At 40.9% G+C, this 25046-nt stretch overlaps 1 protein-coding gene across 3 annotated transcripts in view; it reads left to right on the forward strand.

Moving 5' to 3' along the window:
• Nucleotides 1-25046, forward strand: part of cntnap2a (contactin associated protein 2a) — a 766983-nt gene that overhangs the window by 674323 nt on the left and 67614 nt on the right. For 2 of the 3 annotated variants that reach the window (XM_061965507.1, XM_061965509.1), the window contains 3 exons: nucleotides 2010-2228; nucleotides 12796-12825; nucleotides 23073-23309. In XM_061965507.1, coding sequence (XP_061821491.1) covers nucleotides 2010-2228; nucleotides 12796-12825; nucleotides 23073-23309 — 486 coding nt within the window. The remainder of the gene's footprint in view (nucleotides 1-2009; nucleotides 2229-12795; nucleotides 12826-23072; nucleotides 23310-25046) is intronic. The other variant, XM_061965508.1, reaches the window with a different exon arrangement.

A 25046-nucleotide genomic window follows, 5' to 3' on the forward strand; every position in this document is an offset into this window, starting at 1 on the left:
AGTCCTATGAAATGACCTTAGACATAGGGACGGGTACCAAATTCGGTACTTTTATAGGCGACGACTGAATTTTACCTGTGCCATATTTCGTGACAACTATTTACCATGCCAACAAAGCAAGTATGCTTAATAGAAAATGACAATGACTGATTGATGACTGAAGTGTTGATACCAACCAAACCTAAAGCCCCCCCCACCCCCCTCCATATCCCACACCCCGGATTGTAAATAATGTAAATAATTCAATGTATATACTCTGATGATTATCTTGTGTGATGACTGTATTATGAAAATAGTATATATCTGTATCATGAATCAATTTACGTGCACCCCAACTTAAACAAGTTGAAAAACTTATTCGGGTGTTACCATTTAAGTTAAGTTAAAGTTAAAGTACCAATGATTGTCACACACACACTAGGTGTGGTGAAATTTGTCCTTTGCATTTGATCCATCCCCTTGTTCACCCCCTGGGAGGTGAGGGGAGCAGTGGGCAGCAGCGGTGCCGCGCCCGAGAATCATTTTTGGTGATTTAACCCCCAAATCCAACCCTTGATGCTGAGTGCCAAGCAGGGAGGTAATGGGTCCCATTTTTATAGTCATTGGTATGACTCGACCGGGATTTGAACTCCCAACCTACCGATCTCAGGGCGGACACTCTATTCACTAGGCCACTTTTTTAGTTGTCAATTGTACGGAATATGTACTTCACTGTGCAATCTACTAAAAAAAGTTTCAATCAATCAATCAATCAGGGGCTCCACTTTTCAACATGCGCTAGCTTGATGCTAATTTACACTGGATTTGCCATAGCCATGGTATTGATGAGCATTATCAATTTTACATGGTGATTTTAACACCTCCAAATTGTACCTTCAAAAAGACCCGATTTAGCTGATGAGGCAACACCGTAGCCTACACAATACTGCCATCTAATGTCTTGGAATAGCAACAGCATGCAAAGTCTGTTATATAAAACTTGCAAATGAGACTCAGAAGTGTAAAAAATCAATATAAAACAACTGGACTGTTAGATTTAATAACATATATTTTATTATTAACCAAATTAACATTTATTAACACATGAACACACACAAAAGTAGCAGGAATTAGTACCGTATGAATTCAAATGTGAAAGGTACCCATCACTCCTTTGACCATTTAAATACTCCATTATAACGTGAAAGTAATTAATGATAACTAATGATAATAACATGAAAGTAATTAATGAAAATTATTGACTAAAGAGAGGACTAGCATGCTGGTAATGCGTTACAACATACACTATATTGCCAAAAGTATTTGGCCACCTGCCTCGACTCACATATGAACTTGAAGTGGCATCCCATTCCTAACCCACAGGGTTCAATATGATGTCGGTCCAGGGAAGGAAGGGGCCCGCTCCAGGAGTTGGGCTTGGCCCCTTAGTTCCAGTGAAAGGAACTTTGTATTCTCCAGGATACCAAAACATTTTGGACAATTCCATGCTCCAAACCCTGTGGGAACAGTTTGGAGCGGGCCCCTTCCTCTTCCAACGTGACTGTGCACCAGTGCACAAAGCAAGGTCCATAAAGACTTGGATGACAGAGTCTGGTGTGGATGAACTTGACTGGCCTGCACACAGTCCTGACTTGAACTCGATTGAACACCTTTGGGATGAATTAGAACGTGTGTGTGAACTCACCAATGCGTTTTTTGAAGAATGGTCGAAAATTCCTATAAACACACTCCGCAACCTTGAAGAGTTGAAGCTTTAATAGCTGCAAAAGGTGGACCGACGACATAATGAACCCTATGGGTTAGGAATGGGATGGCACTTCAAGTTCATATGTGAGTCAAAGCAGGTGGCCAAATACTTTTGACAATATAGTGTATATCAAGCCCCAGGAACCATGCAGAAATCAGAGTACTGTTCTGTAAGTTTGAACGACAATGCGATGACGTCATTGCTATTCGGGCTTGATCTCGACCTTTGACCTGACAGAAGTCTATCCTTTCCCTCATAACAGCGCCTCAAGTTGTCTCCTTCTCCTTCGACGTGGGAAATGGCCCCGTGGAGTTAACAGTGCTCTCGGCCACGCCTCTCAACGACGACCAGTGGCACCGCGTCATGGCCGAGCGCAACGTCAAGGAGGCGGTCCTCCAGCTGGACCAGACCTACCGGGCCTCTCGGCCGGCCCCTGCTCAGGGCCACACACGGTTAGAACTGTTCAGCCAGCTCTATGTGGGTAAGTCCTCCAAGAATATTGCCCTCAATGTGTCTGCTTGGTGTGTAATGTTCACAAAGCAGCTCTTTCATTTAGGAAAAAAGACATAATTAATGCACTTTATTCATGTTATTGGACTGAACTGTTAATTAAAAAGGATTTCTGTGCTCCCTTCATCTCCTTTAAGACCACCCTGTGCATAGACACACTGAGGACATTTCAATGTTTTATCGGGTTTTTTTTTTTTTCCAAGTTTAAGATGTCCCAGCCTTCAATGGAAAGTCTTTCCTAAGTGGCTTCAGTCCAGCTTAACGCGGCCACCGCTGATTAATTTAATGCTAATCCAGGCCTCGCAATCACATTGGAGTTTCATATTTAATCACACGTGGACACACGCGCATCCCCGGGAACTCGGCAACGATAAAGAATTTTTAATGAAGCTAAATTAGAAGTCTGCCAAAACCCTGCATGAGATTTTGAATGTGACCGTAGCCTTTTCCTCACTGCTGTGCCTTTATTCAGCACCTACATGTATGTGCAGCCGTACCACGCTTTTTTTTAGTACAGTAGTACCTCAACTTACGAGTTTAATTGGTTCTGTGACTTAACTCTTAACTCAAAACACTTGTATTGTACTTTTGTATGTCCTTCTCGCTGCTTCTCTGTCAAACACACCATCAGCATCTTTTTCATATTTTCATGGATAAATGTCCACCATTTAGATATTTACATTTCTTTTATGTTATGTTATGTTACGTTATGTTTTGGATCATTTTTTCTTTAATTCAATGAATATCATTGGCTTCTCTTCTTCTCAGCACTATCCTTCACAATCACTTTCTTCCTTTCTTATGCCTGGAAAAGAGAGACTAGATGTTTTGGGCGGATCTTGCGAGGTTCACTGTGACATTTGTTACACTAACTCAGGGGTCGGCAACTCGAGGTTGAAAGGACCAAAAACGTTTAAAAAAATCTGTCTGGAGCCACAAAAAATTAAAAGTCTTATATAAGTGTTATAATGAAGGCTACACATGAAGTAAGTGTTTATGTTAGCTATAATAGCTTACTATCAAAATGACTGTGTCGCAGGCTGATGCAAATCTTCGTTGACAGAAATGTTGAAATGTAACATTTATTCTGCACATTTTTTGCAACATTGGAAAACATTGGAGGACATAAGTACAGGAAATTAAATGAGCTCAAATATACCTACAAACAAGGCATAATGCTGCAATATGTACATACAGCGAGCCTAAATAGCATGTTAGCATCAATTAGCTTGCAGTCATGCAGTGACCAAATTTGCCTGATTAGCACTCCAACAAGTCAATAACATCAACAAAGCTCACCTTTGGGCATTCTCACACAGCATAAAACATTTGGAGGACAAAATGAGATGAAGAAGGAGTAGCGTTAAACACATCTTTCTGTGGCAGCGTCGGAGAAAGTTGTACATGTAAACAAACTACGGTGAGTTCAAGGACCGCCGAAATTAGGAGGGCAAAACGGTGCTCGCCAAATACTCTCATCAGTGAAGCATAAACAAACATATTAAACAGTGGGATTTCTAACAAATAGGAAGGTTTGTGTCTTGTTTGTCCTCCTACGGAAACCATATTAAAACAAAAACTTTTTTTTTTCCCTTTTTTTTTTTTATTTTCATAAATTTTTGAAAAAGCTCCAGGGAGTCACTAGTGCCGCACTAAAGAGTCGCGGGTTGCCGACCCCCGCACTAACTAATGACTGGTATGCTTGTAAATCAAATTGTTGCCTGCAACCCAAAGCATAACAATTAGCCAAGACACAGCTCTTATCTGACTCTTAAATTGAGGTTCCACTGTAATCGGTTCCAAAAAGTTCGACAAAAACCAATGCATTTTTTCTCATCAGGAACCTTGTAACTCTAAATATTATGTTTCAGGGAAAAAATATTATACAGTAATTATAGTTTTACATGCAGAAAACAATGTAAATTACATAGATAAATTAAGATTCAACACCACAGTCTGTCTTGAATTACATTTTTCACCTTCTTTATCAAAGTTCTGGCATTCGCAACTTTATCTGGCCCTATGGTGGCTTATTTTGTACCAAGGGTGTCCAAAGTGCAACCTGGAGGCCATTTTTGGCCAGCAGCTCTATTTTGGGGGTGTTGGGGACAATTATTCTTCAGACAAAATAAACACTCAAAAATAGAGGTACCAGCATGTACTTAAAGTCCAGGTCCATTTCTGTACCTTATCGATTTGTACCAGTTTAAGTTTAATTGTAACCCTGCTTACCCTATGCATCCCAAAGTGCTTTTAATAGCTGATAGTGTCAGGATGCTTGAAACATTTGCTGGAACCCATAAGTAAAGAGATTGAAATGTCAATACGCAACAGCAGGTACAATCTTGACAATGAAACAAGATAATGTTAAAAATAAGAAATTAAAGTTAATCAAATAGAAATGAGTGATGTAATCAAATATGCTATTAATAGAAACATATATTGACATTATTATGGCACCACGTGATTATTGCCAAACTCCACCCCACCCAAGAGGACATCTCCAACCCCATTAAATTGTTGCGCTTAATATTTAGGGATCTTTAACAACTAGTCCTATTAAAAATCCTGATGTATGGTGTCAAAACCAGTGACCGCTGCGAAAGGGCAGCTGACAACCTGGGAAAGACCTGGTGACGGCTTGAAGATACTGCTGACAGGTGGGAACAGACCCCAAGGGGCTGACGTGGTTTAACTACCCCTGCTGGCAGGACCCTTTCACTACACAGTGACCTGGATCCACCCAACAATTGCTACGGAAAGTTCAAAAGGAAAAACACCCCTAGAGTCTTCGAGAGCGGGGGCGGAAGATGACTCGCCGGTAGACCACACGGTAACAGACCCTAGAACGGAAACGACAACTAGTCAAATGATCATCACAATAGTTGACGGAGTAACAGCACTGGCAGGACACAAGCTACAAAGCTGCATCTGTGGCTGGAAAAAGTTTACATCAGAGAAGGGTATCAAGATCCACCAGGGCAGGAAACAGTGCCTGAGAGAGCTTAGCGAGGGGCCTCGCATTGACCACTACTTTCTCAGAGGTAGGGCAAATCAGTCGAGTGAAGCCCAGCGGCAGGATAGTCACCACAGTCCACAGGGTATCACAACCCCAGACGAAGCTCAATCAAGCACAGATCCACCAACGGAAGTGAGTCCAGACCCCACTCAACCAAAGAAAGCAGTAGAGAGGAAGATGAATGGATGGAAGCCTCAAATCTTGTGGCCTAAATCCTGCCAGAAAAGGGAGTGGGAAACCACCGACACAGACCTTGTCCATCTTTCAGAAGGTCTGAAAGGGTGTGTGGAAAGAAAGCTGGACACGATTGGAGAGATCATCTACAGCTATGGAGCGGAGAGATTTGGGGTGAAAAGTAAGAACCTTAGGACACAGACAGAACCGTCAGCCCCTCTCAAGTCCAGGAGACAACAAGAGATTGAAAGACTTGTGAAAGAAAGAAGGGGCCTGAGAAAGCAGTGGAAAGGAAAGGACTTGAAGCACTACAGGGCGACATCAAGCAGCATCTTGTAACACTGTGAAGAGCAGAATGTCTGAGAAAGCAACATAAGAAGAAAGAGCGAATGAGGACTGCCTTCTACGAGATCCTATTTTGTCAAATACCTCTTTGTCAAGGAGAAAACTGTGATCCTCAAAGTACCCATAAGGGAACTAGAGGAGCACCTGAGGAAGACCTACTCCGACAAGCCAGAGGCATGTGCCAGCCAGCATTCCAGATGACATGTCACCAATCCAACCACCTGAGCACCAGTTCGAAATGAGGCCCCCCACATGGAGAGAAGTTGAGAGCACTGTAAAGCGGGCAAGAACAGCCTTAGCCTCTGGACCCAACGGCGTTCCATATAGGCTCCATAAGAACACTCCAGGCGTCTTGAAGTACCTCTGGAAGCTAATGAAAGTGGTGTGGGAAAAAGGAATTATACCAAAGGCATGGCGAAGGGCAGGAGGGATCCTGATTCCCAGATAAGTCTTCTGAATGTGGAAAGAAAAATATTCTTCAGTGTTGTGGCCCAGAGGCTCTAAGTATTCTTGCTGACGAACAACTATGTTGACACCTCAGTGCAGAAGGCAGGGATAGGCGGTTTCTCAGGATGCCTAGAACACACAAATGTCATCTGGCACCAGATACAGACGGCCAAGAAGGACAATAAAGACCTGCATGTGGTTTTCTTAAATCTTGCCAATGCCTTCGGGTCAGTGCCTCATGAGATTGTATGGACAGCGCTCAAGTTCTTCCAAGTCCCTGAGGGCATCACAAGGATGGTCAAAGCCTACTTCCAGGACCTCCAGTTCTGCGTCACAGCACAGGCCAGTACAACTGCCTGGCAGCACCTCGAGATAGGCATAATGACAGGCTGCACCATCTCTCCACTGGCGTTTACCATGGCAATGGACCTCATTATTTGAGCATCCCGATGGGTGGTTGGAGGGGAGTGGTTGGAGGGGAGCGGTTGAAGAGCGGGCTGTGTCTTCCTCCAATAAGGGCATACATGGACGACATGACGACAACAACAACAACAAACGCATGCACCAAACGCCTGCTGGATAAACTCCAGGGAAACATCAAAGGGGCACGAATGGAGGTTAAACCAAGAAAATCCAGCAGTATCTCCATCATCAAGGGCCAGCTCACCAATGAGAGGTTCCACATCAACAACGAACCAATACCAACAGTTCTGGAAAAGCTTATCAAAAGCCTTGGCCGCTGGTATAGCGCAGAACTCATAGACTCGAAGCAGGTGGACCAACTCAGGCAGGATACAATCAGCGGCCTCAATCAGATCAATAACACCGCTCTCCCTGGGAAGCTGAAGCTGTGGTGCTTTCAGTTTGGGCTGCTGCCCCATCTCATGTGGCCAATTTCCATCTATGAGGTCGCTCTATCCCATGCCAATCGGCTGAAGAGGCTGGTGAATGCACAAGTGAGGAAATGGCTTGGACTGCCAAGATGTCTTAGCAGCGTAGGCCTGTATGGCAACGGAGCCCTCTCCCTACCAATCTCAAGCGTGGTGGAGTACAAATGTGCCAAATCAAGGCAGGAAATGACTCTCACAGAATTCCGGGACCCATTCGTCAGAGATGCTGCTCCAACCCTAGCGGCAGGGAGGAAATGGAATCCATCTGCAGCAGTTGCAGTGACAAAGACTGCCTTCAGATACCGGGATATAGTGGGGCATGTCCAATATGGCAGAGGGGGCCTTGGTTTGGAAGCAAAAACACCCACGTGGCAAAATGGTGGTAGAGGAAGTGCGCCACCAGGAGGAAGCAGCCAGGTGTGCCAAGGCAGTCTCCCAAGCCCAGCAGGGCCGCTGGATGAGGTGGCAGGGCGTGGAGAGGAGAACAATCACGTGGAATGAAATATGGAGCATGGAGTCTAATAGACTTAAGTTTCATCATTAGAGTCACATATAATGTCCTGCCCTCTCCAACCAACCTACCTCTCTGGTATGGAGAGGACCCAGCCTGTCTCCAGTGTACAGCCCCAGCAACCCTCAAACACATCTTGGTAGGTTGCAAGACCAGTCTGACTCAAGGGAGATACACCTGGTGCCACAACCAGGTACTGAAGTGCTTGGCTGCCGAACTTGAGAATAAGAGAGTAGTCACCAATGCCATGCCTCTAAATGCACAGGCTACCTTCCCATGCAAAACAACTTTCATCCAGGAAGGAGAGAAACGGCGGACCAAACCATCACCTCCAGACTCAGGCCCACTGAACGCAGCCCAAGATTGGGAAATGCGGGTAGCCAGAGGCTTATCTTCCCACTCAAAATTGCAGCGACCAGCCTGCGGCCAGACCTGGTCCTCTGGTCCCATGGGAGAACGCCATCGATGAAGCATTCGAACAGAAGAGGCTGCGATATGCCAAATTAGCAGCTGAAGCAGAGGCACGGGGCTGGAACGTGAAGGTGTGGCCAGTGGAAGTGGGCTGTAGAGGCTTTGTAGCCAGTTCCACCACAAGGCCCCTGAAAGAAGTAGGAATCAGAGGACAGGCCCAACGTAAGGCTATTAAAGAACTTGCCACTGCAGCAGAACGGAGCAGTCACTGGCTGTGGCTGAAGCGCAGGGATGCAGCATGGGCTGCCAAATAACCACGTGGTGCCACCATGCGACACACACCCAGGGCTGATCAGCCTGTGGTGGGCCAACCTCGGCAGAGGGTGTCTTGTGATAAATGGCCGAAACACCCAATGCCGTCGGAGAATACAACTGGAGATGTGTTGTACTGGTGGCACCACGTGATTATTGCCAAACTCCACCCCACCCAAGAGGACATCTCCAACCCCATTTAATTGTTGTGCTGAATGTTTAGGGATCTTTAACAACTAGTCCTATTAAGAATCCTTATTATTAATGGCTCTTAATGCCTTATCTATAATTATACTAAGCCCTATTTAAAGTAGTACTAATAATAGGTATTGGCTATGAGCTAAACATTTTTATTTCAGCAGGTACCCTTAGAGTACCGTTGAAACCTGAAATGGTACACATTTGTACTTTTAATCACCTTGTTCCCTTTTTGGTTGTATAAAGGCATACTTCTGACTTCTTGAAGATCAATATTGTACTTTTGAGAGAATATTCTTAAAAAATGATCAATGGTATAAAATAGTGTCAAAGTGCCTAGAGTACCTTGTAGGTAGGAAAGCGCTATACAAGTATAACCCGTTTATAAACGGGTTATACTTGTATAGCGCTTTCCTACCTACAAGGTACTCTAGGCACTTTGACACTATTTGCACATTCACCTATTCACACACACATTCACACACTGATGGCGGGAGCTGCCATGCAAGGCCCTAACCACGACCCATCAGTGACTAGGATGGTGGAACCAGGAACCCCCATTTTTGAGAGTGACCATTAAAATGCTACACAAATGATCAAAAATAAAAGAATGGAATTGGCACAAATCCTCCTCATAATTCGGACATGGAAACCAAAATGGGCGCTTTTGTCGTAATGAATGTGTATACATTCATTCCTTGCAAGATATTTTCAAGCATGCTAAAGGTTTTAGTTAATATGAATTACAATATTATTAAAGAGTAATAATAAAATATGTAATATCTTTAGGGGATTAGTTAAGATAATACACTAATTTGCTTTGTTACCTACAATATTAGTTTGGTACACACAGGCCAGTATTGTAATCTGAGACACGAAAACCAGGACAACATTAGTAAATTTTTATCAAAAACGGAACAATATGAAATCCGAGGTACAACTGTAGTATATTTTCAAATAATACATTGCACCAAAAAAATGTCAACCCGTTGAGTCCTGCCTGCTGACCCCAAAAGTAACATACCGTTCTCTGTAACACCTCACTGTTCTTTCTCATTATTCTACAAACCAAACTTTCAAACCACATATTGACTATTTTCAGTTAAAATGACATTATGCATGAAATTATGCTGTGTGTACTAAGTCTTTGCTTTAATCCTCACGTGTCTTATTTTCATCCTAAAAACAAGTGCAAGAAAATCTACACTTCCATATCGAACCTCAATTTGCGCATACCCTGCATCCAAACTGGCGAGCTGCGTGTAAGAACAGCTGTGGCGACACAGGAAATTAGGGAAGGATTTGTACCAATGTAGAGGGGACAGCTTGTTCTCATTTCTGGTTATCAATGTCCCAGAAAGAAGCACTGAGACCTTGTCTGGACGGTAATAGGCAATGGCCAGACTTTGAAAGACTAATTTTAAAATCTAGATTAAATTACATTTTAAGGAAATGTGCTTAAAGATACAAACATTTCTATTTACAAACCTTGTTTAAGAACCATTTAAGTTCGTAAATTCAGGTTGCACTGAAGTGAGAGAGGGCGAGCAGAAGACTCAAACACAAGAATGTGTTTCCAAAAATTAGTATTCAAATACAAAATACAGTCGTCTCTCACCATGTCACGCTTCAAATATTGCGGCTTTACTACATCGCAGAGTCGTATTTTTTAAAGCATATTGTACAACATTGTTGGCCTAAGTTAAGCGTTTTCATGCATAAAAATGGCTATATGAACTAAAAATATCCATACTACAGTAAAAGTTGCCTCTAAAGTACACCAAACCAATCAGATCATGCTGTTCTGTATCATTATGAGGTATTGCTGATTTTTTTTAAATTATAGTAACAGCGTGAAACTCTGTTTATGACCTTCTAAATCAGGGGTGTCAAACTCATTTTAGATCGGGGGCCACATGGAGAAAAATCTACTCCGAAGTGTTCCAGACTGGTAAAATCACGGCACGATAACTTAAAAATAAAGACAACTTCAGATTGTTTTCTTTGTTTAAAAATAGAACAAGCACATTCTGAAAATGTACAAATCGTAATGTTGTTGGGGTTTCTTTACACTTACGTGTTGCGGTTAATAGTATTCTACCTTTAGTTGTCGTTATTTATACTTTCTGAATTAATTATGTTATAATGTTCATCAGTCAACTCATTGGTGTTAATTTTCAATCTATCAAGATAAAAAAATAATAACATAATCAAATTACCGTATGTTATTTATGTAATTTGCTTGTTTTCCTCGACCGATGTACTAAAATCATGTGGTTTATTTTTTTTTGCATATTTAGCATAATCTACATAGATACAAATAATTGCTATTGCGACATCTAGTGGACACATTTAGAACAGCAGTTTCTTTCATTCAAAAATTTCGGCTCATTTTCATACTTGCTGAACTGTCCTTATTTCCAGCCGCCCTGCCGACACACCCTGTCACTAGTCTGTGGTGCACTCACAGTTTGAATTCATAAAACTCCTTCACTGTAACAGCCAGGTCGCTACAATAATTAGGAATAAAAACAACAAATACCCTTTAACTTATCGGTTAATTTGTGTGGCGTGGAGCGAAAAGGAGAGCGAGGTTGTGGATTCTTGCTGAGTGTTTCAACCCACTTTTCTTGTCCATTGTTTTCTTTTGACTCCTACTGAGCTATCAAACCTAGAAAAATGTAAAAAGGATGAAAAAAAAAAACACTTAAAAGGCTAACCAAGTAGCACAGCAGCACTGTGCTGGCGGAATGAGCGCCAGAGATCGATAAACCCGCAAACAATGGCAATGCCGCGAGACACAATGGGTGGATGAAACGTTCTTACATGAAAGCATTTTTTTATCAGTCTGTGTTTTGTAAATTGAAAAGTTTGTACAGTGAGGGGTTCATAAATCGAGGTTATACATTGTGCCTCCAACAGTTTTAAGGTGCATTATTTTTGTTAAATTTCCATGCTACTGCACCTTCAGAAAACCGCTGGCTCTGTCGGAAAGCAGTAACCCAAAATAGACGCTGTATTAGTTCAGTTCAGTTTTAGTTTACTTCGAACATGCATACGATACAATGTAATGCATCACATATTTCCAGTTGTTTCATTACAGCACGTCCGAAAAGGAGTAGGAAGAAGCAGAGCTTATTTAATCCTACCCCTTTTCATACCATAGCAATTTTATCCAATTTCCTTGTTCTCTGTAACAGAACAGTGAACAAATAAATAATATACCATAGTAGGCAAACACATATTAAATACTTAAATAATCTTTGTCTCAATAAAAAAAAGGGGGGGAAAAAGTGAGTCATATTGCTTTGTTTGATTTCTTTGGTTAATCCGTTCCATAATTTAATTCCACATACTGATATACTAAAGGTTTTAAGTGTTGTACGACCATAGAAATTGTTTAAATTACATTTTCCTCTAAGGTTATTTTTCACCTCTTTTGTTGAGAAGAATTGTTGTACATTCTTGGGTAGCAGGTTATAGTTTGCCATATACATAATTTTAGCTGTTTGCAAATGCACCAAATAGTTAAATTTCAATAATTGTGATTTAATAAATAAAGGGTTTGTATGTTCTCTATATCCAACATTATGTATTATTATAATTGATCTTTTTTGTAACACCGTTAGTGAATGAAGCGCACATTTGTAATTGTTTCCCCATATTTCTGCACAATAACTCTGATATGGTAACACTAGAGCAGTACGTCCTACTAAATTCCATCTTGCATCGAATTGAAGACAGGAAGCAGTGGAAAAGAAGGCATTGACTATAAATAATTGTTTCTAAAGGGCAAACAAGAGTCGTAGTCATGATGCATTTCACGGCAAAACAAAACTATTATCTGCTCCTGTGCCATCTACATCTCTCTTCCTGCTCAGTCAATATGCTCCTCATCACGCTTTTGATTGCTTTAGTGTTTACTGCACACTGCTTCATTTGCTCCAATGGCCTTGAGAGCGAATGTTTAGGCCATCAGCCTTCTGTTCCCTACTTTATGCGGTTAACTTTTAGCTGCCGAAACACGCACATAACCCCATCTCACATTTCAGTCCCTTAACCATCTGTTGTGTCGGTGCATTGTTTAGGCTTCTTGAATATGATTTATGCATGCTCCTGCTCAATTCTCTTCTGTTTGCTTTTTTTTTTCCCGGCTTCTGTCTAAACGGATCGACCTCTTGCTTGTTGCTCCCCGCTGCATGCATGCGTGCGACAACCCTCCCCATCACAGGGAAACCAGCCTCACACACCTGCCAAGACAGTAGGTAACATTTAATGAGTGCAATAACATGTCTCCGTGGCACTGAGTGGGAGACATAATGGCAAGTTAGACGCTCCAACTGGGATCCCGCCTGCCGTTCTGCCGCATCTTTATCTGGGGCACCACGCCGGTGCCGAGTTAGCATCAAGCGAGGATTAATGTGCTCTTGCATTAATACTTGTTTTGATTCATTCTGCACTTCCCTACAGTGACGCCTGGAATTACCAACTCATCCTCATTTTATTGCGCAAGTATATTTTTCATGGAGGGATACGTCAAGGCAAAGGCCATTAAGTCTCTTCTAACGAGGAAAAACATTGCTGTGATGCAACAGATATACACAATAGCATCTCAGTGATGATCTAACTATTGTAATATAGCATCAGTGTTTATTCACTTAAACTGCAAAGAAAAAAGGATAATAATTTAAGGGGGAACTGCACTTTTTGGGGAAATTTGCCAATCATCCACATACCTATGTGAGACAAGAACACGTCTTTCTCTTTTTTGTGCATTCCAAATATTAAAAAAACCACTAGCAAGAGGGGGCTAACAACGCAGGTAATGGGAATTTGATCTATTCCGCCTATAGAGTCCCCTGGAAAAACCTCCAAAAACCACCACCCACTATGTAGGTATGTACAGTATGTATGTATGTAGCAATAACATGTAATATTTACTTACGTATGTTCGTAATTTTAAGCATTGCCGGAATAATTTGTGTTTATTTTTGTGTTTATTTACCTAAACTGCAATGAAAAAAGGATAATAATTTAAGGGGGAGCTGCACGTTTTGGGGACATTTGCCTATCATCCACATACCTATGTGAGACAAGAACATGTCTTTCTCTTTTTTGTGCATTCCAAATATTAAAAAAACCACGAGCAAGAGGGGGCTAACAACGCAGGTAATGGGAATTTGATCTATTCCGCCTATAGAGTCCCCAGCTGGAAAAACCTCCAAAAACCACCACCCACTATGTAGGTATGTACAGTATGTATGTATGTAGCAATAACATGTAATATTTACTTACGTATGTTCGTAATTTTAAGCATTGCCGGAATAATTTGTGTTTATTTTTGTGTTTATTTACCTAAACTGCAATGAAAAAAGGATAATAATTTAAGGGGGAGCTGCACGTTTTGGGGAAATTTGCCAATCATCCACATACCTATGTGAGACAAGAATACATCTTTCTCTTTTTTGTGCATTCCAAATATTTAAAAAAAACACTAGCAAGAGGGGGCTAACAACCCAAGTAATGGGAATTTGATCTATTCCGCCTATAGAGTCCACTGGAAAAACCTCCAAAAACCACCACCCACTATGTAGGTATGTACAGTATGTATGTATGTAGCAATAACATGTAATATTTACTTACGTATGTTCGTAATTTTAAGCATTGCCGGAATAATTTTTGTTTATTTTTGTGTTTATTTACCTAAATAGCAATGAAAAAAGGATAATAATTTAAGGGGGAGCTGCACTTTTTGGGGAAATTTGCCAATCATCCACATACCTATGTGAGACAAGAACACGTCTTTCTCTTTTTTGTGCATTCCAAATATTAAAAAAACCACTAGCAAGAGGGGGCTAACAACGCAGGTAATGGGAATTTGATCTATTCCGCCTATAGAGTCCACTGGAAAAACCTCCAAAAACCACCACCGACTATGTAGGTATGTACAGTATGTATGCATGCAACAATAACATGTAATATTTACTTACGTATGTTAGTAATTTTAAGCATTGCCGGAATAATTTGTGTTTATTTACCTAAACTGCAATGAAAAAAGGATAATAATTTAAGGGGGAACTGCACTTTTTGGGGAAATTTGCCTATCATCCACATACCTATGTGAAACAAGAGTACGTCTTTCTCTTTTTTGTGCATTCCAAATATTAAAAAAAACACTAGCAAGAGGGGGCTAACAACGCAGGTAATGGGAATTTGATCTATTCCGCCTATAGAGTCCCCAGCTGGAAAAACCTCCAAAAACCACCACCGACTATGTAGGTATGTACAGTATGTATGCATGTAGCAATAACATGTAATATTTACTTACGTATGTTCGTAATTTTAAGCATTGCCGGAATAATTTGTGTTTATTTACCTAAACTGAAATGAAAAAAGGATAATAATTTAAGGGGGAACTGCACTTTTTGGGGAAATTTGCCTATCATCCACATACCTATGTGAGACAAGAACACGTCTTTCTCTTTTTTGTGCATTCCAAATATTAAAAAAAACACTAGCAAGAGGGGGCTAACAACGCAGGTAATGGGAATTTGATCTATTCCGCCTATAGAGTCCACTGGAAAAACCTCCAAAAACCACCACCCACTATGTAGGTATGTACAGTATGTATGTATGTAGCAATAACATGTAATATTTACTTACGTATGTTAGTAATTTTAAGCATTGCCGGAATAATTTGTGTTTATTTACCTAAATTGCAAAGAAAAAAGAATAATAATTTAAAGGGGAGCTGCACTTTTTGGGGAAATTTGCCTATCATCCACATACCTTTCTCTTTTTTGTGCATTCCAAATATTAAAAAAACCACTAGCAAGAGGGGGCTAACAACGCAGGTAATGGGAATTTGATCTATTCCGCCTATAGAGTCCCCTGGAAAAACCTCCAAAAACCACCACCCACTATGTAGGTATGTACAGTATGTATGTATGTAGCAATAACATGTAATATTTACTTACGTATGTTAGTAATTTTAAGCATTGCCGGAATAATTTGTGTTTATTTACCTATACTGCAAAGAAAATAGAATAATAATTTAAAGGGGAGCTGCACTTTTTGGGGAAATTTGCCTATCATCCACATACCTATGTGAGACAAGAACATGTCTTTCTCTTTTTTGTGCATTCCAAATATTTAAAAAACCACGAGCAAGAGGGGGCTAACAACGCAGGTAATGGGAATTTGATCTATTCCGCCTATAGAGTCCCCAGCTGGAAAAACCTCCAAAAACCACCACCCACTATGTAGGTATGTACAGTATGTATGTATGTAGCAATAACATGTAATATTTACTTACGTATGTTCGTGATTTTAAGCATTGCCGGAATAATTTGTGTTTATTTTTGTGTTTATTTACCTAAACTGCAATGAAAAAAGGATAATAATTTAAGGGGGAGCTGCACGTTTTGGGGAAATTTGCCAATCATCCACATACCTATGTGAGACAAGAATACGTCTTTCTCTTTTTTGTGCATTCCAAATATTAAAAAAAAACACTAGCAAGAGGGGGCTAACAACCCAGGTAATGGGAATTTGATCTATTCCGCCTATAGAGTCCACTGGAAAAACCTCCAAAAACCACCACCCACTATGTAGGTATGTACAGTATGTATGTATGTAGCAATAACATGTAATATTTACTTACGTATGTTCGTAATTTTAAGCATTGCCGGAATAATTTTTGTTTATTTTTGTGTTTATTTACCTAAACGGCAATGAAAAAAGGATAATAATTTAAGGGGAAGCTGCACTTTTTGGGGAAATTTGCCAATCGTCCACATACCTATGTGAGACAAGAACACGTCTTTCTCTTTTTTGTGCATTCCAAATATTAAAAAAACCACTAGCAAGAGGGGGCTAACAACGCAGGTAATGGGAATTTGATCTATTCCGCCTATAAAGTCCCCTGGAAAAACATCCAAAAACCTCCATCGACTATGTAGGTATGTATGTATGTAGCAATAACATGTAATACTTACTTACATATGTTGGTCATTTTAAGCATTGCCAGAATAAATTTTTTATGCATTGAATTCACAGAGTGCATCGCAACGTTTGCTGTTTCAATCAACGATAACAACTACTATTAATCACGGCAGACTTCATGAGAGCCAAAGACGACGACAAATGCTGATCTAGAACCATATTTTATTTTACCTGTATATAAGGAGGAACCCTACAAGTTTTAGAAGTCTGGTGCTAAACAGATCCAGCTACAGTGAAACTTAACGTAGCAGCATAGCTAAGTGCTAAACAAGAAATATAAACTACGAACAAATAAAACTATCACTTACTGTACATTGTCTGCTCTCATTTGGATGCCGACTGATGGAATGTTTGAATCTTTCAGCATAAGTTGGGAAAAATGCTAGGAAAAACAAGCATCTTCCTAATGATGTCACCAGGTCTGAGTTGAACTTTAAAGTTGACCAACTTCTTAGTTCATGACCACAGCGTTGTACTATACAAGTGTGAGGCATGAATTATAATCAAGCATTAACTTTTACCAACTCAGAGGCGATGTAGCAGCTCAGTATGTCAATAGCTGCACAAGCTAGTTACCTCTCTGTGAACAATGCGCCCGGATACTAAAGTATTTTCTCTTCGTTAGCTCTTACAATAACAATGTTGCTAATATTTGGTTATTTTTGCAGGTCACAGCATGTAAATGGAGTGTTGTTGGTGGTTTTTGGATGTTTTTTATTAGCTACATTGTTAGCTGTCTTGTACGAGCTGTATTTTACAATTTAGATAGCACAAAAAAGAGAAAGACAAGTGTGTTCTTGTTTCACATAGAGATTGTGAATGACGGGCAACATTTTTAAAACAAGTGCAGTTCCCCTTTGAGTCAATGGGTGTCCAAAATTCCACCAGAAGTCCATTTGACGTTTTTTTTTTTTTTTTTTACTGAATAAGACACCCAGAATGTATATCAAATTAAAGAATGTCCGATTTACAATATAAACTATGAACGATAAAACACTGAATACAAGAACATATGAATGTCACTCCTGTTCACAATCAGGCAAAAACATAACAGGTATGCAACAAACACGGCAAAACATGAACGCCAAGGGTAAAAAAAAACACCCACACATTCGATAGATCACATCATTTTATTGCAGAAGTTACTTATGTTGATTAGCATATTTAGGGCCTGATCTAAGCGTCTGCGTGTATTCAAACACATGCAAACGTGATAGCACACGCAAAGCTGATCTATTAAATTTGTGCTCAGAGGATTGCATTTATTGAAGAGGAACTGCACTTCTTGGGGAATGTTGCCTGTCGTTCACAATCCTTATGAGAGATAAAATGTTTTTTTGTTTTTCTTGCAGATGAACATGTAAAACTTGGCTCCTTCTAGGTGGTTAGCAATGCAGCTAATGGGAGCAATCCAATCTGCCACTAAATCACTCGAAAAATGCATCCAAAAACAGTCACCAATACTTAATTTACATTCCGTAACCTGTATTATAACCAAACTGAAGCAACATTGTTATTGTAAGAGCGAACTTGTAGGAACTCTTTTTTTTCCAGCGGAGTAACACATCGACACGCTTAGGTATTAGCCGTAAAACTAACTACGGCAAGAGATGAGCTAGCTTCTGCATCAGCACCCGAATCATGTTTGAGTTTGTAATGCACAACACTGCCATAAAACAACAATCTGTACTGACTGAAAAACATGAACAATCATTTTACAGTATCTGTAAAGTATCAGCCCACTTTTCATGTTTTCTTTGTACACAGCTAGCCAGACAGCGTATGTACTGTAGTTGTAATAACACGCATGACGTGCTGTGTGGATCATGAGCAATATTATAGTGACTCACTCGATGGGCAGTTGTGCATTTGGTCCAGCTGAACGGGGATGTTTTTCTAGTTTATTTTGGGTAAGCAATCCATCCATCCATCCATTTTCTACTGCTTATTCCCTTCGGGGTTGCGGAGGGCGCTAGAGCCTATCTCAGCTACAATGGGGCGGAAGGCAGAAGCAATCCATTTATGTCAAAATAGCTTTGCTCTAAGTTCCACATTTGCAGCGTCAAAGTCATGCCGACCTCACTCTTCTGCCTTCCGTCTGCTCCAGCGTTTCACCCTCTGTTTGTGCTCGCTTTTACAACCAGCAGTTCATCCTCTGTATATTCAGGTCCAAAAATAATCGTCTTCATTGAAAGTTATCAAGTCTGCCATGATTAAAAAAACACTCACGTTTGTTTCCACAAGTAGGAACACACATTTGTTGCCGAAAGTCAGAAGTGCGCTGCTATGGAAATCAGTTTCGGCAATGCCTAAAATGAACAAGATACGGTAAATATTGAACATATTACATATTGTTATAAATGTGTTTGTTACTACATTATATACAGACTTGCAGTGTGTATATAAAACATTGCTGGAGGGTTTTGAAGTTGTTTTAGAGGGCTTTGAAGGCTACAACGGTAACTCCCATTAGCCGCATCTTCCAAGCGTTTTTTTATCATCTTTAAAATCCTAAAAAAAAGACGTGAGTTCTTGTCTCTGATAATTATTGTGAACGATTTTGCATGCTGATTATTATTACGGCCACAATACTATGAAGAGGAAATGCAAATATAATCATTCGACGCTTGCAATGTGAATAATCAAGACTAAAAATGTTCTGCAGCTACTGTTTTGCGTCTAAATTTAGCATGTCTGGCACAGTTACGTGTGTGTGTGTGTGTGTGTGTGTGTGTGTGTGTGTGTGTGTGTGTGTGTGTGCGTGCGTGCGTGCGTGCGTGCGTGCGTGCGTGCGTGCGTGCGTGCGTGCGTGCGTGCGTGCGTGTGTGTGTGTGTCAACATATTTGGACTGTCAGAAATAAACAATAGACATATTGTACATTCAACAATATAATTATATAACTGCTTAATGACTTTAAAAGGGTCGTGTTATGATTTTTTTCTACATTTAAAATACTTTCTTGTGGTCTACATAACATGTAATGGTTTTTATTTGGTCCAAATTTTGCATAGGTTATGTTTTATAGACCATCTTCAAGCCGCTTTCGGACTGTCTCTTCAAAATGCGTCGTTTTGTTGGCGGTCTTATTTAAGTGTCTAAGCCCTCGTCCAGACCAAGCCCCCTTTGACTGCATTTAAAAAAAAAATGTTTTATTAGAAATGGCAACAGCATGCATGTGCATGTACAAGTCAGTCTGCCCCACAACAGGAGTATAGAGAAAAATAATGACTTTTAACTACAACTTGTCAATGCTTAACATGTACAAGACATACAAGGAATCGAAATTGCGTTTCTCACTATCCCATGCGTAGACTAGACTAGACAAAGACAAGACACAAATAGTAAAGTGGCAAAACACAAATGGTAAAGTGACACAGCATAAGTATATCTAACTGCTATAGTAACAACAAAACAATGCAGTGATAATAACAACAATAATAATAAAAGTGCAGATGGTGGCATAATACTCTTGGACTACAACTAAATAAAAATGGCAGACCCACGCAAAGCTCTTCGGATACATGGAGGTTTCAGGAAGGCAAAATACGTCACTAAAGTCTCAAATTCCAAACGGCTCATTGTGAAGCAAGTTTGGAAGAAGGCAAGATCGTTTTATAAATATTTCCCCCAGGCCTCCATGGTTTGATTTGAGATTTTTGGGACTTATGGGGATCCTAAATACACAAAAACAGGAATCAACAACTACATAAAGTTGTTTTTGCATAACAGGGCCCCTTTTTAGGGGCTGATTGAAAAGAAGTACGCGCCACGTTTGCACTTGTTATCAATTACACACACATTTGTTGTAGATCACACACAACACGGCCACAATACGCAATTTTATAGATTTTAGTAGTTCAGGCTGCTGAAGTACAAAGTGGTCCCCCACATTCTTTCATTTTTAGTATGCAGCCCTCGGTGGGAAAAGTTTGAACACCCTGGTTTTAAGGGCATATTCTTATTGTGGTCATGCAATCTGGAGCCTATCCCAGCTGACCAAGCAACTGTACCGGCGTGGCTCGGTTGGTAGAGCGGCCGTGCCAGCAACTTGAAGGTTCCAGGTTCGATCCCCGCTTCCGCCATCCTAGTCATGTCCGTTGTGTCCTTGAGCAACACACTTCACCTCTAATGGGTCAGTTTAGCACCTTGCATGGCAGCTCCCGCCATCAGTGTGTGAATGTGTGTGTGAATGGGTGCATGTGGAAATAGTGTCAAAGCGCTTTGAGTACCTTGAAGGTAGAAAAGCGCTATACAAGTATGATATAATTTACCATTTACTAGGAGGAGACTTTGTGGTTAATTAAATAAAATAATTAATTATTGCATGGATGGATGGATTTATAGGTCCAAAAAAGAAACACAGCAATGCATATTCCATCCATCCATCCATCTTCTTCCGCTTATCCGAGGTCGGGTCGCGGGGGCAGCAGCCTAAGCAGGGAAGCCCAGACTTTCCTCTCCCCAGCCACTTCGTCCAGCTCTTCCCGGGGGATCCCGAGGCGTTCCCAGACCAACCGGCAGACATAGTCTTCCCAACGTGTTCTGGGTCTTCCCCGTGGCCTCCTACCGGTTGGACGTGCCCTAAACACCTCCCTAGGGAGGCATTTGGGTGGCATCCTGACCAGATGCCCGAACCACCTCATCTGGCTCCTCTCCATGTGGAGGAGCAGCGGCTTTACTTTGAGCTCCCCCCGGATGACAGAGCTTCTCACCCTATCTCTAAGGGAGAGACCCGCCACCCAGCGGAGGAAACTCATGTCGGCCGCTTGTACCCGTGATCTTGTCCTTTCGGTCATAACCCAAAGCTCATGACCATAGGTGAGGATGGGAACGTAGATCGACTGGTAAATTGAGAGCTTTGCCTTCCGGCTCAGCTCCTTCTTCACCACAACGGATCGATACAGCGTCCGCATTACTGAAGACGGCGCACCGATCCACCTGTCGATCTCACGATCCACTCTTCCCTCATTCGTGAACAAGACTCCTAGGTACTTCAACTCCTCCACTTGGGGCAGGGTCTCCTCCCCAACCCAGAGATGGCACTCCACCCTTTTCCGGGCTAGAACCATGGACTCGGACTTGGAGGTGCTGATTCTCATCCCAGTCGCTTCACACTCGGCTGCAAACCGATCCAGTGAGAGCTGAAGATCCTGGCCAGATGAAGCCATCAGGACCACATCATCTGCAAAAAGCAGAGACCTAATCCTGCAGCCACCAAACCGGATCCCCTCAACGCCTTGACTGCGCCTAGAAATTCTGTCCATTAAAGTTATGAACAGAATCGGTGACAAAAGGCAGCCTTGGCGGAGTCCAACCCTCACTGGAAACGTGTCCGACTTACTGCAATGCATATTGATGAGGTGAATGGTGATTGTATTATCATTATTTGTAGAATACTGATGCATGCATATTCATGTAGATTGGCTCATCAGCACATCAATAAAGTGGTACACTTTAATACACATGAATAATGCCTGCAAAGATAAATACAAACTGGATGTGTTTGTTTAGTATTCTGAACTGTGCACTTGCTTGACAAGAAATTCCGATATGTGGAACTATTTTTATGATTATTATTTCAAAAGCCACCTTATAGTATTGATCCTTCCTCCATTCATCAGAACACAATGAGCCAATATTGACTGCAGGGCGTCTGCCTACGTACGTGTGTCCACTCTATTCTCTATTGGGCTCGGAGCCTCGTGTCAGTTTAATCAAAGACGGGTTAAAAATGAGGTAAACAGGTGGCGGAACCCTCCAGCCAATCAGTGGGACAAAATAGATTAATTAACAAGTGTTAGAGGGAGTCCAGTCCTTGGCGGGATCAGAAAGCGGATGTGGAATCGGGAAAGCTGCAGCTGCATCCTCACATGAATAATGCATCCTTGTAGGAAAATCAAAACATGTATTAGTAATCTTTACATGGTGCCATTGTGGCGTACCTGTGTGCGTGTGTGTCCTTTGAAATGGACTCTTCTGTGTAATTGAAGCAATGCAACTGAGAGATTTTAATATCTAAAACGCCCCTCGGCTCTTGTTAGCGCGCAGAGCACTGTGTGTTTACTGCGATTGCCCTTTAAATCTATACCTGTGGGTGCAGCTTTATGATTGTGTTTATGGCTACAGTCATTAAGGCACATATTAATCTAGCGAAGACCTCAAGTCTGTGTGTGTTAATGAGTAGTTAGACAGTAATAGTGCAAGGCCAAAAGGACGGCGGATGAATGGCTTCGGACGCCCCGAGGCTAAGAAGTAATGCTTAAGTATGCAGTTGGAGGTGGGGTTGGGCATCTATCCACATGCGAGATGTTCATTAAGACATTGTGTTCATTAGGCTCTCCTAATTAGTGGAAAATCAAACCAGCTGAAGGTTGCTTCAAGAACAGTGCCCCGGTTGGAGACATTCACAGCAGTCATTTCCTTCAGGCGTTACCACTGAAAGAGATAGTAAAAAATTGCATTCCAGATGACTTTTTTGACTTCAAGTTCCGGTTTCTTCGCAGGTGCCGCGGGGGGCCAGAGGGGGTTCCTGGGTTGCATCCGAGCCTTGCGGATGAACGGCGTCACCTTAGATCTGGAGGAGAGGGCCAAAGTCACGCCCGGGGTCAAGCCGGGCTGCCAAGGCCACTGCACCAGTTACGGCGTGTACTGTCGCAATGGCGGGAAGTGTGTGGAGAAGTACAACGGGTACTTGTGCGACTGCAACGCCACTGCTTACGATGGCCCTTTCTGCACTCGAGGTGAGGAAAATGGAAATAATCTAAAATAAAATGTAAACGTGATTTACTGGACTGGCACTGTTCCAACAACTACTGTCAAGGAGTGTTTGGCACACTCACTGGCTGTATTGATACTAATACTGTGTTATTGTTTCATAATGATGCCATCTGCTGGGTTAAAAAAGGCACTACATTTGACCTGCAATTGAAATTAATATATAATCGTCCCTTGTCTATTATCGTATTTTTCGGAGTATAAATCGCACCGGATTATAAATCGCACCTGCCGAAAATGCATAATAAAGAAGGAAAAAAACATATATAAGTTGCACTGGAGCCCGGCCAAACTATGAAAAAAACTGTGACTTATAGTCCGAAAAATACGGTACTAATTATTAGCTCCGAACATGACCGCGAAAAATTGATTCACCCACAGGACTCATTCATTATAAATCAAAGATGTTATTAGCTAGAGCAGTGGTTCTCAAATGGGGGTACGCGTACCCCTGGGGGTACTTGAAGGTATGCCAAGGGGTACGTGAGATTTTTCTTAAATATTCTAAAAATAGCAACAATTCAAAAATCCTTTATAAATATATTTATTGAATAATACTTCAACAAAATATGAATGTAAGATCATAAACTGAACATCAAATCAAGTAGGCTATTCCATTCATTACAATGCAACAATGCAATATTCAGTGTTGACAGCTAGATTTTTTTGTGGACATGTTCCATAAATATTGATGTTAAAGATGTATTTTTTTGTGAAGAAATGTTTAGAATTAATTTCATCAATCCAGATGGATCTCTATGATCTCTTGATGATTACTTCTATGTGTAGAAATCTTTATTTATAATTGAATCACTTGTTTATTTTTCAACAAGTTTTTAGTTATTTTTATATCTGTTTTTCCAAATAGTTCAAGAAAGACCACTACAAATGAGCAATATTTTGCAATGTTATACAATTTAATAAATCAGAAACTGATGACATAGTGCTGTATTTTACTTCTTTATCTCTTTTTTTCAACCAAAAATACTTTGTTCTGATTAGAAGGTACTTGAATTAAAAAAATGTTCACAGGGGATACATCACTGAAAAAAGGTTGAGAACCACTGAGCTAGAGCATAAAAAAAAATTAAGAGCTTTTAAATACATTTTCAACATTGATATCACCATTAAGTCCCCTTTACCCTATTTTAATACAATATAGTAATGCTGCCTTAGGCTGAGCCATCCAGTGGCCACGATACTGAACAGCGCACTCTGATTGGTTTGGTCTCTTCTAGTGGCCAATACTACTGTAGTATTAATAGTTTTAGTTTTGTCATTGTTATGCTTGAACATGCTTAATTTAGGACCAAAATAATGTTTAATATGCTTTAAAGAAATATGGTGAAGCCGCAATATTTGAAGCGCAATGTGGCGAGGGACGCCTCTGTGTATAAAAAAAAATTCTAATCCAAAAAAGGAAATCAATATGAGACCCCTTTAACACTGGTAAATGAGCCAAATACTAAGTAGGAAACTAAAATGTATCTTGCTTATCGCCATAAAATAAAAACATTTTTCGGACCATAGGGCGCACCGGGTTCTCAGGTGCACTGCCGACAAGCGGGTCTATTAAGGTATATTATCATACAAAAAGGCACACGGGATCATAAGGCGCACTAAAGAGGTCATATTATTTTTATTTCTACATTTAAAACACGTCCTTGTGGTCTACATAACATGTAACGGTGGTTCTTTGGGTC

Source organism: Nerophis lumbriciformis, linkage group LG07 (genome assembly GCF_033978685.3).
Source record: "Nerophis lumbriciformis linkage group LG07, RoL_Nlum_v2.1, whole genome shotgun sequence".
NCBI lineage: Eukaryota > Metazoa > Chordata > Actinopteri > Syngnathiformes > Syngnathidae > Nerophis > Nerophis lumbriciformis.